The sequence below is a fragment of the Nasonia vitripennis genome, chromosome 4 (genome assembly GCF_009193385.2).
Source record: "Nasonia vitripennis strain AsymCx chromosome 4, Nvit_psr_1.1, whole genome shotgun sequence".
In the NCBI taxonomy this organism is placed as follows: domain Eukaryota; kingdom Metazoa; phylum Arthropoda; class Insecta; order Hymenoptera; family Pteromalidae; genus Nasonia; species Nasonia vitripennis.
In genome coordinates, this window is record NC_045760.1 from 2,683,443 (window position 1) to 2,701,559 (window position 18,117).

At 40.5% G+C, this 18,117-nt stretch overlaps 4 protein-coding genes across 9 annotated transcripts; 1 reads left to right on the plus strand and 3 right to left on the minus strand.

Annotated features, from left to right (window-relative positions):
* Positions 1-66: 66 nt before the first annotated feature.
* LOC100120746 (nicotinate phosphoribosyltransferase) lies at positions 67-11,923 on the minus strand. 6 transcript variants are annotated; one of them, XM_031929410.2, is made up of 15 exons: positions 11,143-11,923; positions 10,846-11,066; positions 10,400-10,762; positions 7,939-10,234; positions 5,652-5,879; positions 4,925-5,095; positions 4,723-4,849; positions 4,440-4,651; positions 3,921-4,039; positions 3,617-3,810; positions 3,059-3,247; positions 2,160-2,385; positions 1,758-2,078; positions 1,541-1,669; positions 67-1,462 (listed from the first exon to the last, which is right to left on the minus strand). In XM_031929410.2, exons 4-15 carry the CDS (start codon positions 7,958-7,960, stop codon positions 1,385-1,387), a joined length of 2,016 nt encoding a protein of 671 aa, XP_031785270.1. In that variant the 5' UTR covers positions 7,961-10,234; positions 10,400-10,762; positions 10,846-11,066; positions 11,143-11,923; the 3' UTR covers positions 67-1,384. The 6 variants fall into 6 exon arrangements, with proteins under 6 accessions (XP_031785270.1, XP_031785272.1, XP_031785271.1 ...); XM_031929412.2 differs by lacking the exon at positions 3,059-3,247; XM_031929411.2 differs by lacking the exons at positions 7,939-10,234; positions 10,400-10,762; positions 10,846-11,066; positions 11,143-11,923 and adding an exon at positions 7,057-7,906.
* On the plus strand, positions 5,877-17,603 carry LOC100120710 (ATP-dependent RNA helicase abstrakt). Its single transcript, XM_031929415.1, has 11 exons — positions 5,877-6,687; positions 14,683-14,884; positions 14,977-15,250; positions 15,328-15,673; positions 15,750-15,883; positions 15,959-16,115; positions 16,193-16,355; positions 16,432-16,732; positions 16,813-16,962; positions 17,038-17,220; positions 17,298-17,603. Exons 2-11 carry the CDS (start codon positions 14,867-14,869, stop codon positions 17,432-17,434), a joined length of 1,863 nt encoding a protein of 620 aa, XP_031785275.1. The 5' UTR covers positions 5,877-6,687; positions 14,683-14,866; the 3' UTR covers positions 17,435-17,603.
* On the minus strand, positions 9,923-11,855 carry LOC100680508 (zinc finger protein 26). The gene is made up of 5 exons (XM_031929416.2): positions 11,688-11,855; positions 11,143-11,340; positions 10,846-11,066; positions 10,400-10,762; positions 9,923-10,268 (listed from the first exon to the last, which is right to left on the minus strand). The coding sequence occupies exons 1-5, from the start codon at positions 11,853-11,855 to the stop codon at positions 9,923-9,925; spliced, it is 1,296 nt and encodes a 431-aa protein (XP_031785276.1).
* LOC100114131 (cilia- and flagella-associated protein 20) lies at positions 12,920-14,632 on the minus strand. The gene is made up of 2 exons (XM_001607059.5): positions 13,812-14,632; positions 12,920-13,733 (listed from the first exon to the last, which is right to left on the minus strand). Exons 1-2 carry the CDS (start codon positions 14,085-14,087, stop codon positions 13,428-13,430), a joined length of 582 nt encoding a protein of 193 aa, XP_001607109.1. The 5' UTR covers positions 14,088-14,632; the 3' UTR covers positions 12,920-13,427.
* Positions 17,604-18,117: the final 514 nt, after the last annotated feature.

Genomic DNA, 18,117 nt, shown 5'->3' on the forward strand with positions numbered 1-18,117 from the left:
AAGTATACTATTATAGAACGAGATGTCTATAGGAAAGCTATTGAATGAAATTTTTTAGTCCAACCATTTCACAAAATCAATTTTTATTAAAAGCATATAACATACATTTATAATATCAACAACTCAAATCAACAAATAATCTATGTGCGTGCTTCTCAGTATGCAATATAAAAAATCTTGCAAATGCGGCCAATTAGATTAAAATCTATTCACAGTGTAAAATAATGTTTCCTAAAACTAACCTTTCTTTTTACACGCATAGGTACAATATTTATAAATTTAGTTTGTGTTTTATCATAGGTATTGCCAATATTAAATGTAGAATACGTTGTACATTTTTGGTTTTTGATATATTAAAAAATATAAGGGATATAAACGAACAATGATCAATTTTACGCAATACCTTCCACTCTACAGCAATCATTATAACTCTTTTTTCTAGAACACAAATTTAGTTCCTGCACTTTATCAAATTCAAACATGAGGAATGTGCGAATTTCATCTTATAAATATCCAAATACAAAAAATCTGTAAGATGATTTAACAATCATTCCAAGAGTTCATCAAATGTATTTTTAAGATTCCTTCCATATAATATACACAAATTAGTAGTAGCAAATGATGAAAAAACAAATTGTAGCTGTACAATACATATAACTTAAGTAAACATGCCTGTCGTCTGTTCACTATCTTCACATGTCAAAAAACGCTTTGAATTCAAGACAGGTTTTACAGGGACAACAGCATGTTAGTCAAGATCACCAAAAAATATAAACGATTTTTTCATAATTACTATTATAAAACTACCTGAGGTTGCTTTCATACTCTAGGAAATATCAGATGAACAATTCATCTTGAATTTTATCTGACTTATTTGCTATATGTTAAACATCTAACAATTATGCATTTTTTAACAAGATTTGTTAATGAATCGTTGTTTCAACACTTTTTAAATAGGTTTTTTTTGTGAAAAGTGCAACAGGAAACGCCTAAGTGTTTTCGATGAACTCTTTAACTAGGAAAATAATTTTTTGTCCAAAAATAACGATATACTCTATTATCTCCCTTTGTATAAGACAAATTTGTTTGAACTGAATTAGAAATCGTCAAATCGATTCACTATATGTAGATATATAAATTAAAGTCTGCCGCATTCCATGGTTTTTGATTGTAAGGCCCCTACGTGAGAAAAATTTCTGCAGGCGTCTCTGTTACCTTCTTTCATGATTATATATACCTTTTACGTTTCCTTTCTGTTTGGTTTTTGTTCATAGACAGCTTTAAAAGTTGCGATGCAAACAACAAATTTTTACACTTGTATATAAATACAAGTACATATATATGCAATATATATATGTTGATTCCTTACTGCTAATGTCTTGCTTCAAGATAACTCTCCAATTGGAGCATTTTGGAGCCATAAATCATGTATAAAATTATACAAATCGTCGCTGACAGATACCTATGAAAAAAAAATGTTTGTTTATACCTAGCTAATGTTATTATTAATGTGGATGATATTTTTCATTACGCTTCGTACCTTGTAAGGTGTTGGATTAAGATTTCGTTTGATATCGTTACGCAACGTGCCTAAAGATTCGCGAACCCTGTTCCGCGTCTCCGCAAGAGTTGGTAACTTTTGTAAAATCTTGCCATCTTTCCAATACAACTAGAAATAACAAAGAATTTTTGCTTACTTGATTTCATATGTTAGTCTGAATGCTCAATATTTGAGTACTATTGATGATGAAGTTTACCTTATGAAGAGACTCAACTCTTGTAGGTATGACATAAGCTCTCTTTGACTCTTCAAATGGATGCCTGCAAAGCACCTTTTGTCCAACTTGAGGTGGTTCTTCTTCTACCCGTTGAAGTAAATCTATTAAAGCATGTCCATCCATACCATATAATCTATAGGCAGTCTTTCGGCCTGGCATTGTAACTTTTCCTACTTCCTGACTTAATTTTATTCTAGGCTGACCATTGATCTCAACTAATTTATATACACATCCTAGTGCTGGCTGCTTTTGACAAGTGACCAAATGCGTGCCAATACCAAAGCAATCTATTCTATGATTCTATTAATGAATACAACAAACATTAAAGTTTTTAACTTATTATGAAATCATTTATCTTAACTAAATTCAAATTTTACTCACCTGCTCATTCAAGCTTATAATAGTTTCTTCATTTATGTCATTGGAAGCAACAATTATAAGTTTAGCAAACCATGGCAAATCGAATTTCTTGGAAATCCTTTGAAAAATTTCTCTAGCTGCTTGACTGAGGTAGGCCAAGTCTCCGCTGTCTATGCGGATACCAATTGCTTTGTAACCAAAATCATTCAATGCCAAAGCAACTGCACAGAAATTCAATAAACCACTTCTGCAAAAATAAAATAATTTCAATATTGAAATTACTTATAAAATGATTTCTGCAACTTAACTGTTGTAGACTATGTTTTTAGTATGAGTGAACCCGCTATTGTTATTATTTATTTTTCTTATGTTTGTTAGAAATTGTATGAAGTTGATTAAAGTTGAAAGATAATTAAAAGCGGCCAAGGACAAAACATTTTGAATAACCATTCTTAAAAAACTTTTATTTTGAATACTAACGTTGAATTGGGAAGGGCACTGCATAAGGTCGATTCTTTCAGAAAGGGAGTACAACTATATTAATATTGTCTGTTAGAATGTAGCCCAAAATAAACTTTTTTGGGTAAGGGGTTTTTAATTTAAGAATATAGCAATTTTATGAACTATACTCAGATTTCAAAAATCTTTCAATTCCATTACCGAATTAAAATAGATCTAAATTGTATATATTCCAAAACTAATCTCCCTTTTATCCTTTTGATTAAATACATGCCCAGAAGCTGCTGGATGGTTTGATGATGCATGAGAACACCTTTGCTTTATCTGACTTAAGAACATCTCGTTTGAACTATTTTAATCAGGAAGATAATCCAAGTGGTATAACATGAGCGTGTGTCATTGAACAATATCTGAGAAAATTCTCACGTTGGATAAAGCAATAGGACTGCACGTGATCGTACCTTACGTAGAGCTCACCCAATTCACCGTGTCTTATTAAGCCACTCTTGTGAGACCAAGTTTGTTCATCTGATATAATTGGGTTGTGTCTCGCACCGTTACGAGGTGCCTTATTACTCCCGTTAGTTAGAAGCTTATTCGTTAGATTTAGGCCGGTTACATTTGCTTGTCGTTTGGCCGATGCTTCTACACTATAAACACACTTTTGTTAGGTTTCACATCACCTGCATATCGCGCAGAAAAAAAGCACTTAAATGCTCTTGACAATAAAATCTCCGGATTGTAATAGCTTGCTACGTGAATCAGCATAATTGTTGCTTATTAATAAATTACACAAATAAAAGAGTCAATTAAAGATCTTAAAAACAAAACTAAAAGCATTTGAGGCTTCATTTTTACATCAAGTGTAGCTGCGTATGAAAATATTTATAGCTTTAAAAGAATGTGTTGCAAGAAGAAACGATGACAGTGACAATGATACGAATCTGTTTTCTATCTCTCACCTACAATGTAAGAAAGTCATCAATTTTTCAACGTCAGGCAACTTAAATTATATATACCTTTTAACATCGTAGGTATCTACTAAGGCCATAAATCCATCTGGAAATGCTATAGCGTAGCTCACGAGTGCTGCAAGCTCTCCATCGGAAGCTTCCGATACCAATGCATTGAGATCTGCCGCTATTTGATTGCGGTAATCGCAAGAGAGCGCTAAAAGATCCCGCTGTTCTCCAGTATCTTTGTGAGCCAAAGTCTAAAATGCATTAAGTAAATGAATTGAAGTTTGTATAATTTGAAAATATTCAATGATCAAACACAAATTAGAAAGACTATAGAAAGCAAATAATGTAAAAGTCGACAAACCTTGATCTGCAAATCGTTAAAACTAGTATAAGAAGTAATGTAGGCATGGGCATGAGTACCGTTGACTGGTATGTGGAACAATTTGCCAGCCAGAACATTGCTAGTCCCATCAAAACCACCTGAAGGTAAATCAACGTGGTTAGTGACGTTAAATTGAAGAGATAGTTATGAAATATTGTAGCTAGAACAAGCTGACAAAAATAAATATCCTTAACTCCGAGTAAGTTACATGGACGGTCATGCATATAAATAGCACTGAATAGCAATGATTCGCGCGAGTAATTGGTGTTTAAAGGGTAAGTCCGTGATTCGACCTTCTAAGTTGCCATTTTTTTTCGAGCGAGCGCGTGCGCGTGTGCGGCTTACTCGTCGTCGCCTGGTACGGCTTAGAACCAACCATTTGGTATCGATTTCCCGACGATTCCTCAACTAGTCGAGGATAACAAATTTTCTTACAGCTGATACATAATTTATAAAAATAACAAGGCTAGGCGCGCTTTAGACTGTTAGCGTTCTCACCTATGTAACTATATTTGGAAGCACTAAGGCCTCCATCGGGACCCTGCGCACGTCTTAGGCCAAACTCGAGGAGCGACACCGACTTTCCAGCTACCATGCGATACCTCGCCGCGTTTGTCGCCATCAAACTTGCATAGTTCACCAAAGTTAAAAGTGTTGTTTCCAAAATCTGTACCATTATTAAAGGCCCTTCAACCCTTAACAGTGGTACCCTGTAAAATTGAGAACATGACCACAAATCCTTGTAAAAAATATACAGGGAATCCGAAATTCGTTTGCATACCTTGGAAACACCACTGATCCCTCTTCAATGGCATAGAGGGTAACATCTTTGGCTGTTGTGTTTCTTAGAAATTCAAAGAATTCTGACTCGACTGAAGGTGGCATGGTAGACTTGAGATATTCGATATCTGTATGAAGTTTATATCACATTAATATTGCAATTTCATTGATTTTCATAAAACAGCTGATATTTGAACACTTACCACTATCGGAATAGTGAAATTTATCCAAAAACTTCAAGCACTCCTCCAGTCCAGCGAAAACTGTGAATTCTCCATGAAATGGATTCTTGCGAAAGAAGAGGTCAAATACTGCACGATCCTTTATCTTTCCATTCTTCCAGTACGCATATGCCATTGTAATTTGATAGAGATCTGTAAAATACATAGTTTCTTTATTTTGGAGCATAAAAAGTGTAATTCTGTCATTGATTTGCAAAGTTTACAGGATCAAGTAAGTATGCTTGAGCAAACTTTTTTTGGATCACTTTACTCGTAAATAAAATTATTTACTATTAATCGTGTAAACTGTGACAATCATATTGCACAATCTTAATCTACTGTCCTTTGGGACCTTTCATACTGCCTTGTCATAAAAAATTGTAAATAAAATTACTCAGGTGGCAGAATAAGTAAACAAAGGCTAGGAGCCAACAGATAAAGAGGCCGTTGACCGGAAAAAGAAAAACATTACGAGTGTGAGAACGAAAACATTGGATGTAAACATAAAATTGCATAGATTGCACATGTGTGCATCGGTGGTCATCAGCAGCGAGAAATTTGTCATCAGCTGTCGGCCATGTTTGACCGCGCGCGACAGCGCCCCCCAATATTTTAGCTCACACTATAGGTTCTCTCACTTGAGTGCACGCAAGTAAGTAGTTGTAATAAGTATTTAAAAAATAAGCGATAAATGATAAGACAAACTCACCAGTGAGCAGAGGCTGCACGACTCCGTTCTGCCTCGAGCGGCACCACAACATCTCGTCCCTGTCATCGCACATCTTGCGTTTTCGGTCGCGGCGTTGCAAGCCCGAACTGGTCGCCGCTTCCTGCTGATGCACTTCTGCACAACTCTGCAGCAGCTCCTCCTCCTCGTCGAGGATGACGATCGCTGCAGTCTTGTCCGTCGTCGAGTGATGCTCCGGCTTGAGCGAACCTGCGTATACGCGCGTAACACACACACGCACACACACACGTTATGTAGTCATTTTGCGGAATAGATTATCGTGTCGCGCGCCCGCTCGCGCGTGAGTGTATAGGTAAGTGACTGCTCGCGCACCCCCGCTCGCCGCGCGCGCGCGCGTATCTCCTTCGTATCGCGCCGCCCCCTCTCTCCTCTCTCCTCTCCCTCTCTCTCTCTCTTTCTCTCAATTCCTCGAATTTTTTCCCGTACACTTTTTTTGCTGCAGCTCTGCGACGACGCTTCTCTCTGTGGCGCTGCTGCTTTTTTTAACCGAGATTATAAATAAAATCGAAAGTGAGAGAGAGAGAGAGGCGTGGTGTGTGTCGAACTCGTTTCGCAAGGCTGACGCAGCCGATCGCGAACCTACTTACTTATCGCGCGCGGCGGTGTATATACGTAATAGAAGTGCGCTAGTCTAGTAGGATGAATGAAAAATATGCCGAAAACCCGTGGTGGGGTAGCCAATCGCGCGGTCGGAAACGTAGGCTGCCCCCCCCCCCCCAACTCGACTCTTCCCGGCCGATTAAGCACGTGCTCGGGATAAATATTATACACTGACTCTGACAGAGGGCATACTCGTGATTCTTTCTGGATTTTGAGTGTATAGGAATGTAAAGGTCAAATGCGGAAGACTTGAGAGCGTTATAACCTATATCTTTACTGCAGTTGCGATTACAACGTGTCCACATTCGAGATAGTACAAGTAATATATAAGTGCCATGAAAAGTAAATCTTACGGATGGAATGCAAAGTCCGAGAGATGAGGCTGGCTGTACGGTAGGTATGTAAAAATGCTTGTTTAAATAATACGATGGAAAACTACTGCATGAGCGCAACTGGAGACTGAAAGAATCTGCAGCTTATCTCGCGGAGCTGTCGGCTTGTATTATAGATATTGGAGCATGAAACGTGTCTTTTCTCGCGCGCTTATGTAACGCGGCGTTGCGTGCAACGATCATAGTTATACTCTCTCGCAATAAACAAATGTGCCACCCGTCGCGACGACGAGATAAGTCATCGATCGATATCTTAGTGCGATAATTGCTTTCTCGAGTGCGTTAACGAGAAGAATTAAAGCTTATCCAAGCGTCATGCAAAGTATATAATGTACACAGAGAAAATAAAAGAGTATTAAAAAATTCGGATTTACACATGGCAAAAACAAGCCGCGAGTACTATATTGTAATATATAGCGATGCCGTGAGATACAAAGCTGCTGCAGCCGGTGCGCTTGTAGCTGGCGGATATAATAGAACTCGTCTTTCTTTCTCTCTCTCAGCGCGCTGATAATCACAGAGACGATGAAGATCGCTAAAAGTATATTTATCAGCAGCAGCCGACTCGAAGCAAGGCCGGCGAACGACTGCGAATTTCCCGCGCGCCGATTATAGTATGTATACACTGTATGCGCGATGCCAGTTGAAAACTAGTCTGCAATTTGGGAGAGAGTCGGATTATAGAGTACTGAGAACCGCGCGATATCGCACCCCCCCGCGAGCAACACCGAGCGCAAAGTGTTATACTCGGAGAGCTATAATGTGCTTGTTATACTGCGCCGCAGGATTTCGATCAAACATTCGAGCGAGGTCGTGTGCTTACTTTTCAGGCTTTAACTTTCTCCCTCTCTCTCTCTCTCTCTCTCGCTACACATGTATATTACATGAGTAGACGCATTATAGGCAATATAACTCTTCGATGATAATTAAGCAGCTTTTTGGCAGCGACGCACCGCGCACGCGATCGGCCGCGCGCGGCGTTCCCTATACGAGTTGTAACACGCACACACGTGATGTACCGAGGCTATATTGTCAGCTGATGCTTCATATCAGCGGTGTTCAAGGATATAGAATTATGAGCTTGTTTGCCGATCTTGCGGATTTTTCGACTTTGAGAAATCTTTGCGAGCGAGGTCTCTATCGTGTGTTATATATATATATATATATATATGTATATATACACTGAAAAAGGGAACGGCGAATATAGTAGATATGGATTACAGTCGAAGGACGAAGGCTGTTATATTGCACCATACCTGCCAATAGACCGCATGACATAATTGCGCCGAGTTGCGAGAGATATCCAGGCAGACTGCGCTATTTTGCCGAAAAGCAAAAGCACTATACTGGCCGCGGGATACCGACTGCGAGAGAAAGAGCAGCGACCGCGACTCGGCTGGCTATTTTCTGACACACTGGCTCACCAATTATAAGACACAACTGCAGATGCAGCTCATTCCAAACTTGCGTATGCGACGAGACTAGCCGCGACGCTGTCCCGAGATAAATACTTATATACAAGGGCCGAACGACCGATAACGCGGGCGAATCGGCTGCTCAGCTTTATGTTTGTAAACAATCGAATCGTATACGTATGGGTATATAGCGAAGATTGATCGACCGCTGGCTATAAGTCGCTATGATTGCTTCTTAGCGCTCATTATTAGCTCGCGATTTTTCATTGCAGCTCTGCAGATAGCCGCTAAATCGGCTATATTTATGCGCTTGAAATAAGACGAATGGTGCTGTTGACGATTGGCAAGAAAAAGGCAGTATTTTTTTATAATCCTATCGTGCAGCTAGTTTATTCAATCTCTCAGTTATATGCATTTTATTCTGATTGTGCGTGACCACTATTGTGACAAAAACTAACTTTGTGGGCGTTTGTACGTAGGTTCCATTTGGCTTTATGCTTTTTTCGTTCCCTATCATCTAGTTACCGCCTCATTGCGCACTCTCGATATTGCACGCTTTTGTATGATATCGCGCAATGAAATTATTTTCAATATTATCATATACTATGCCTATAATATTGTTATTGCACGTGAAGATATCATTTAAAATATATACAATCTCTTCGCGTTCACAAGGTATATATTGTCTCGTATTCTAAAGGTCGTTAGATGTGACTTTTTTTCAAAAAATAAATCTATTCCTCGAGGTTAAATGTTATTGCAGGAAAACGTCGTTCTAAGAATCCAATGAATTAACGAGGAAAACATCGGCGTGTAAATTAATTTAAGAAGTGGCATCTCGTCCGCTACGTCGCTTACTATTCACCTACGGCTCGTTCCGGATGTGCGAGAACTGCATATGTATATATTTTAGATTATATCAGAGTCAACGTAACGTAACAATTACCAAGAGGTTGCATTCAACTATACGTGAGTTATGCATATCGTTGTCGCTACAACGTCGCGCACGAGGATAATTCCGCGTCATAGGCTCCTTTCGGAGAAAGAAAATCCACTATTACAAGAGTAGCTATTATACGCACCATTGTTTTTTTCCGTTTTTCTTTTTACATTTTCATCAATTGTTTGTAGTAAACTACAATTAGAAAAAACGTCGTTACAAAATACAAGATCATTTCTATTCTCTATTTATACATGTATATAGTATAATACGTTAAAACGCGTGTCGTCTCTGTAATACAATATGGTTTAGACTTACGAGGGAAGCGCACGAACTATTTCATTACGTAGACAGATTCTTGCCGTACCACAGTCGAGGCGACAAGAGAAGACTCGCGATATACGACGTTAATACTGCACTGGAGAGATGAAACGTCCTCGGGTTTCCTCTTTGATGGCGTGTACACACACACACACACACACACACACATTTTGTCGAGTCGCCAGCCGATCTTCGCTAATTAATCCCTATATACCTCTACAATCTACATTATGTATACGTGATAATTTGACACTTTCATCAGCTATCTCTTACAGTCTTGCAAAGTGTGTGCTATTCTGCTTATATACGTTCTCGAACGCTAAGAATTGTGCTGTGCGCGGACTCGTTGTCATTTTTATTACTCCCTCCTCGGATAATATGTGTATGTATATATATATATATGTAAGTACAATGGTATATAGGTGTTATTACAATGTTTTATCACAGGGCTATCGCTAACGAGCGCGAGGGAAGAGTCGTTCTCGCTTCTTTCAATGTACGTTACATCATTGTTTGCGGATATTCTCGTTGCTCGGATCGCGACGGCGGCAACAGTCTTATAGCTCATCTCATGAGGTCGGCAGCTCTCTGCCTGTCGCGATGCACCTCCTTCGGGTGCATCCTCTTGCGGTGCGAGAAGCAGTTACCGGAGCTGGCGAAAGCCTTGGGACAGTAGGGGCACTGGTATGGTCTGGCGCCGGTGTGCTGGTTTATGTGAAACTTGAGATCCTGGTTGCGCTTGAAGGTCTTGTCGCAGAGCGGACAGGCGTGAGGCCTCAGGTCCGAGTGGGTGATGCTGTGGGCGCGCAGAGTCGAGTTGGTCGGGTAGACCCGGCCGCAGACGCCGCAGGGGAACTGCACCCCGCTGTGGTACTCCTTGTGACGAAAGAGGTTCGATTGCGTTTTAAAGCTGACAATGCAGACACACACACAGAGGTGTAAGCGTGAGAGAGGGAGAGATAGAGATAGAGAGAGAGAGAGAGAGAGAGAGAGAAGTGTTAGAAGCGTATACGAAGATACTACTCGCGAGTATGTACTCACATTCTGCCGCAGATGTCGCAGCCGTACTTGCCCTTGGGCCGGTGAGTCTCGAGGTGGACCTTCAGGTTACCCTTGGTCGAGATCTTCTTGCCGCAGATGGGGCAGACGAAGCTGCCGTTGCAGCTGGAGTCGTTCTGCGAGAGCCTCTGAGTCTTGTTGGAAGTCGTCGTCGAGGTCGTCGTTACCGAGGCCGGCAGGTGGGACCACAGGTGCTTCTGCAGGGACATCTGCGAGGCGAACGCCTTCGCGCAGATCTTGCAGAGGTGGTTGGCTTCGCCGCCGCTGTCCTGCTCCTCCTCCTCCTCCTCCTCCTCCTCCTCCTCGGACTCGTTGCAGTCCACCGGGTCTTCGTTCTCGGACTTGCTGTACGAGGGAATTCAAATGTTAACTTGATTCCAGGAAAAAAAAAACTCGATTTCTCGATTTTATATATAGCTATAGCTTACTCGTTGGCGGTGAGGGAGAGCGGTTCCGCCGGCTCGGAGGCCCGGCTGCAGTCGTCCGAGAAATCGGAGTAGTCCGCGGAAGAGGGCCTGTCCAAGGCGCACTGGAGGAAGAGCATGGGATCGACTTTGACCTCCATCTCCTCGGTGCTGGGCGTTCGCTGCCGAGCGTCCATCATCCTCATCTCCTCGTCGTTGCTCTGCGCCTGGCTACCGGTGGAGCCCTGAAAGAGTCATTGTCTCGTTGTCATTCTGAATTTCGGCGGGAAATTGAAAAAGCGCGATCGCCACTGAAATTACTTTGGTCAGTATGGAGTGCAGTAGCCCTCTATCCAAGGGGCTATCCGAACTGTCCGAGCTATCGACGCTCCCGACGACGATCTCCTGCCTCAGCCTCTCTTGACTCCTCAGAGCCATAGTGGCGAAGCCGTGAATCCCGTCGAGTTTGCCGACGCACGAGGCGCACACCATCTTCGGCAATCTGTCATCCGCGGACACCTGCAAACACAAGCGCACGTACATCAAGTATCGAGGTAGCAGCAGCAGCGCCTCGCGCGGCCCCTCTCTCTCTCTGGCAATCAATAAAATGCTAATTTTTTACACTTTTACACGGCGGCGCCGCGTCCGTCTCGCAAATCCTCTGCGACCTGCTTCACTGCGGCTGACACTATACTTCAATCGCGAAGTAGTCCATACGCGCGCGAGAGCAAGGCCGGCGATGATTTTGGGGAAGCTATATAGGCGCGTGTTTCGAAAAGCAGAGGGAGAGAGCTGAGCACACGTGATACGCGGCGGCAGAATAGCGCAAACTTTGAATATAGCAGCGCGTGTCCGCAGTACTCTACCGTTATGCCGAGGTACGCGTGGATGTTCCTCTGTAGGTTGTGCTTGCGGCCCTCGTCGGCGAAGATCCTCAGAGCTTTGCAGCCGCCGAGCAGCCTCGCGCAGATCCTGCATCGCGGATTACAATCGTCCTCGGCGGCCTCGAGCCTCGTTCGACGATGATGGTCCATGGCGCGAATCGATACGCAGAAGATTTATTTCTTATATAGACTATCTCTAATGTAAGCTAGTATACGCGCGACTGGTGCAGCAGCCGCCGCCGCCGCAGCCGCACTTTTTCCTGCACTAAAGCTCGTCAGCGGCGGCGGTATAGCCGCCCCCTCAGCCCTCACCACGACAATTACATTATCCCCCTCTCTCGCGGACCCGCGCGCATATTTATCTGTATTGCCCCTCCGACGCTGTGATGCGATGCGCTGCCAGCTCTCTGATGCATCATATTTTTCGGCTCGTAGTGGTAATAATAACGAGCAACGTCTCTCTCTCTCTCTCTCTGCAGCGCTATACTCGAAATCGCGCGACCGAGAGAGAGCAAAAACGCTCCCTTTTCAGGATTTTATTTCTGCACCGCGATTCTGGGTTACGGCCACGAGCGAGCTGCTCTCTCTCCCCCCCCCGTCCCCCCCGAGCGCGCATCGTGAGGGATGACGCGCGCCAAAACTACCTGCCTCGTCGTCGCCCTTTATAATTGCCCCGCCATTTTATACCTACGCTCTTCTTTCCCTACTTTCGCCGGACTTTCGCCCCTCGTCTTCTTTCAGCGCTACATGCTTCGATTCTCCTAAGGGTAGACTCTTCTCGATCCGAATCTTTCCGTCGAATTTCGAATTACCTCGTCCGGCTCCGACTCGAGCGATTTCGAAAACGAGTCAGCGCTGAATTTTCGAAAATTCCGAGCTTGCGACGCGCATGCGCACGATGGTCGATCGGAGTATGTGCGTCTGGACCAATTGCACGTGTGTGCGAGCGCGAGTAGCTATTAATTGCTTCTTGCCGTATACGAGCCTCGTTTTTATCCCCCCTCGAGGGCGACTGTGTGCGGCCGCGGAGGGGCAAGCCCTCTCGACTGCCTCCGGGTTTTTAAAAATCAATACTTGATAATTAGCCGTTAATGCCATACTCTCTTCTATTTTTATTGATTGATTAAAATGTCGAGGAATCGAAAATTGTAGATTATACTGGAATATTATCTCGAATTGGGATTGAATATGGATTAAAATTATATTATTTTTAGTCTGGTTAATTTGGAGTGACCAAGTTTTATTTTTACGTTTGATTTCGTGAAAAAATTATGCAAACGTCGATGTATGTATTTTCTGATTTTCAGTGTCTATAAACGTGCAAGTAACAAGGCACTTATTGATACGAAAATCTCACGCGCACTAAAATCGTAGTTTCATTACTATTCGCGGTTTTCTATTCTGTCTATACATACGTTTTATACTGACACATGTAGCTTCAAATAGCAAGTGTATTAAAAACATACTATCAAATACTAGTTTACACACATGTCATACATCTTTCTATGCCTTAATATAAATAATAATTAATAGAACATTATGTATAAGCACTAAGAATAACAAATATATCCAATCACGACATCAACAACAGAAATAGCTGTGTACAAGTCTGTCAATTTTATTTCAATTTACTTTTAGTGCTGTTTACACTTTTTCTTTCAAATTTCAATTGTCAATCCAATATGCAACATAAGACACGAATCCGAAATATTCTGTACGAAATCAACATTTGGCCTTATTCTGAATTGGCAGGAATAGTTTAAACTCTGCAGGTAGTTCATCTTCAGAGTACAGACGATCAGAAAAGTAAACTCTCCGAATTCTGCAATTGGCATGAATCTGTACTCTCAAAGTCTCTACATAGTTAGTGCCATAAGCCCGTCGCGTAAAATCTGCCAAGTTGAATTGTATTTGGTTCCAGCCATCGTCCAATCTCATAGGCATCGTGCAAATGAATGGTTTCACTCTAGTAGTTGACTGGTAGTTACTGGCTCGAAAACGTCTTCTCACATTCTTATCATCTATGATCTGAAAGAAGCAAATTGATACTATAGTTGTCTACTTGTGTGCTAATATAAATGTATAATAATCTAAGCTATTGCTTACCTGTACTTCAAAGGTGAAATATTTTTTTAGATTTTTTATAATCATGACTAGAAATGGTAATTTAATTCCTAGAGTTTTTCTAGGATCTGCAGGACATGTAATGTATGTTGTGCTGACATTACTGCCAAGAATTTCCAACACCAAACTTTGAATATCATTGTCTGTTATTCGCTTGATGTGCCCATTTCTCACTTTTTTATCCCAGATTTGCAGTGGTTTACTGCCTATACTATACAAAATTGACAAGAATCCACTTTGAAACGTATTTTTGAACATTTTGGTTTCTTTTTATTGCTCACTGGTTTTTCTTTATATGTGTGAGATTGTACTGCACTCTTATTGTTACTAATTGGAGCAAATTTCTTGAGTCACAGTTTATATTAATATCAACATTTTATAAAATTTAAAACTATTGCAAAATATCACTTTGCTGCACGTGAAAAATAGTTCTAATTTACCACGATGAATTTTGGAGTTTGATCAATATTTATTTACGTTGCTTGGCGTAGCGGTAGGCCAAAAGAGGTTATGAGCCGACTTCACAACATTTTAGCGGCCTGCATGAATGAATGATGTCACTATACACCTAATAACTGATAGCCTTGGTTGAAAAAGCGTGTCAAATCGTATACACTTGTTTCGCTAACCTGAATAGGTTAAAAGTTAATTGTATACGATTATAAACAACGAAATAAAAGCAGCATATGGAACTATACTATTCGTATTTATTATTTGTGCTCCAAAAGAAAATACTGACGCTTCACAGTTCACATGCGGATTCACCGCGTCTGCAACTAAGCCAACGAATATCTATATTCGTTGACTAAGCCGATTTGATATAGCTATATGTACTATTATGGTTGAATTTTAGTCCTATAGATGTCACTCCAATGCTCATGAAGTGTTCGGAAGTCTTGTGTCGACAAATGTTTGTGTTTGGTTTATAACACGTTTACCACTTCAACCTGCACTCTGCAGTTGATCTGATCCGTGTAGTTTATTTACAAACATATCGAGGAAGATAAAGAAATAACATAATAATTAGTAAAGAGAAGATGGATGTACCTGTAAAGGTTTGTTTATTTTTATTATATTTGACAAAGTACATTTACTATGTAAGCAATAGTTTATTTTAGGTTATAATGTTTTTATATTATTTTATTAGAGGTACCGAAGAGACGACGAAAAAGAAGAAAAAGATGAATTGGAATCAGATGATGACTATGTTCCGTATGTTCCTGTTAAGATAAGGAAAAAGCAGCAACTTATCAAACTAGGAAGACTCGGGCAGATAAAAGAAGATGGTACTCATGGAACCGGTAAAAGCAGCAGTGAAAATGAAAGAGACGAGGGAGACGACGAGGATATTCAAGTTTGGGGAAGAAAATCTAATATTTCCCTTCTAGACCAACACACAGAACTCAAAAAACTAGCAGAAGGTAAGGATCTATAAAAACAATTATTTCCAGAACTATTGTCAAATGAATGACTGATTTGTAATATTGCATTTTAACAGCCAAAAAGGAAAGCGCAATGGAAAAACAACTGAAAGAGGAAGAAAAAATTTTGGAAAGTGTTGCTGAGAATAAAGCTTTGATGGGTGTTGCTGAATTGGCGAAAGGTATAGAATATACAGATCCTATCAAAACTAGCTGGAGACCACCAAGAACTATATTGACTAAGGACAATGTCAGGCATGAGAGGATAAGAAGAAAATTTGGTATCACAGTAGAAGGTGAAGATGTTCCTCCACCGCTTAGAAGTTTCAAAGAAATGAAATTCCATAAAGGAATTTTACTGGGCCTGGAACAGAAAGGCATTACAAAGCCAACTCCCATTCAAGTGCAAGGAATACCTGCAGTGTATGTTTTATTTTAACATTAAGTTCCATTTTGTGAATTTTTTATACTAATTACTGTTCTTTTTGGATATCTACAGATTATCAGGCAGGGATATCATTGGTATTGCATTTACTGGCAGTGGTAAGACTTTGGTATTTGTTTTACCACTTATTATGTTTTGCCTTGAGCAAGAAGTGGCACTACCTTTCGGCAGGAATGAAGGTCCATATGGTAAGGTCAAATTTTGAAAGTTATAGTGAAACTATCAAAATTAAAATTAAAAAAATGTTTATTTCTCTGCACTAGGTTTGATTATATGTCCATCTAGAGAATTGGCAAAACAAACTTACGATATTATACAGCATTATACAAACAGTCTACGGCATCATCACTGTCCCGAAATTCGCTGCTGTCTTGCGATTGGTGGAGTTCCTGTATCAGAATCTTTAGATGTAATCAGCAGGTATGTTCAATTTTATTCCAATAAAAAAATATTGCTGTATCAAAAATGCAGATCAACACACGTAATTTAATTTTCAGAGGAGTGCACATAATGGTAGCTACACCCGGTCGATTGATGGACATGTTAGATAAGAAAATGGTTAAACTCGGCGTATGCAGATATCTATGTATGGATGAAGCCGATCGCATGATTGATATGGGATTTGAAGAAGACGTCAGGACAATTTTTTCGTTCTTTGAAGTGTGTAACAAAACTTTTATTCATCTTTGTATTAGTCTTTTTTTTAAAGAAATTTTAATACTCTTTAATGTTGCAGGGTCAAAGACAAACGCTATTGTTCTCGGCTACAATGCCTAAGAAGATCCAGAACTTTGCGCGGTCGGCGCTTGTAAAGCCTGTAACAATAAATGTAGGAAGAGCTGGAGCTGCTTCCATGAACGTCATTCAAGAAGTTGAATATGTAAAACAAGAAGCCAAAATCGTTTATCTTCTAGAATGTCTGAAAAAGACTCCACCACCTGTTTTAATTTTCGCTGAGAAGAAACAAGACGTGGATGCAATCCATGAATACCTTTTATTGAAAGGCGTTGAAGCCGTGGCTATTCACGGTGGAAAAGGTAGATAAACTTTTCTTTTTTACAATGGTTCATAGCCGAATCGAAAAAGTTTTTACACTTGAATTATTTTTCGTTTTTAGATCAAGAAGAGCGATCAAGATCGGTAGAAGCTTTTAGAGCTGGAAAGAAAGATGTTTTAGTGGCTACTGATGTAGCTTCCAAAGGTCTGGATTTTGCCAATATTCAACATGTCATCAATTATGACATGCCGGATGACGTTGAAAACTATGGTAAATATTTATATTTGTAAATATAATGAGTACACGATCGGAGCATTTTCTAAAACACAATGTGTCGTTCTAAAGTTCACAGAATTGGTAGGACTGGTCGTTCTGGTCATACCGGAACCGCCACTACATTTATCAACAAGGCCAACGACGAATCTGTTCTTCTCGATTTGAAACATCTGTTGAGGGAAGCTAAGCAGAAGATTCCGCCATTCTTATTGGAGCTGTGCTCCGAAAACGAGAAATATCTCAATGTTGGAGGTAACGTTATCGTTCTCTTTTCTATTACTTCGATGAAAATAAGTGATTCTACTAAATTTTCTTTCGTTTTTCAACAGACGAGCAAGGATGCAGTTATTGTGGTGGTCTTGGTCACAGAATAACAGAGTGTCCCAAATTGGAGGCGATTCAGAACAAACAAGCGTCGAACATTGGTCGTCGTGACTATCTGGCAAGCAATGCTGCAGATTATTAAATTGTTCTTTCCGTGAAAGATGACGTAAATTATTGATTTTAAATTATCTCAACTGATTCGAAATTTGTCAAGAGCAAATTTCTCGTACTAAATTTTCATAATGCTATATTTTATAAATAAGACAATGTAAATAGTAGAGAATTAAAATGCGCACATTTGTTTATTAAAATCTATTGTGTTGGGAATTTCGTTGACGATGGAAGCGAATAAAAGTAGGAAATGCCCTAATAAAGCAGCAGTTTCCACGTTGAGTGGAGAAACTAATTGCCGAGGTTCGAAAAAGAGCCAATTTGGCATCAAACGCGTCAGTTTCTAACTGAACGGCAAGCATCAAAGGACATGACGCAGCTGCCGAGCCATCCGTGTAGAAAAGACGAAAGTCTTTTGCGGAACAAAACAACGTCAATTACTTTATTTAATTAAGAGGAAAACCTCTCGATTAGGTGAACCACCATTGTCGCATGGAACGGTAAACTCAGCCGAATATGGTCGTATAACGACGGCGTCGAGGTCCATTCGTTTATGTGTCTGGCAAAAGGCACCCACAAATTAAAAAGAAAAATGAGACACGACGGAAAGAAAGAAGAACGCGCAACAAAGAAGCGAGACGCGTCTGCCTTTCTTTCGATCCTTCGCGCGCGTAAAAGTCTCAAACCACCGAGATACAAGGACCAGCGACAGGA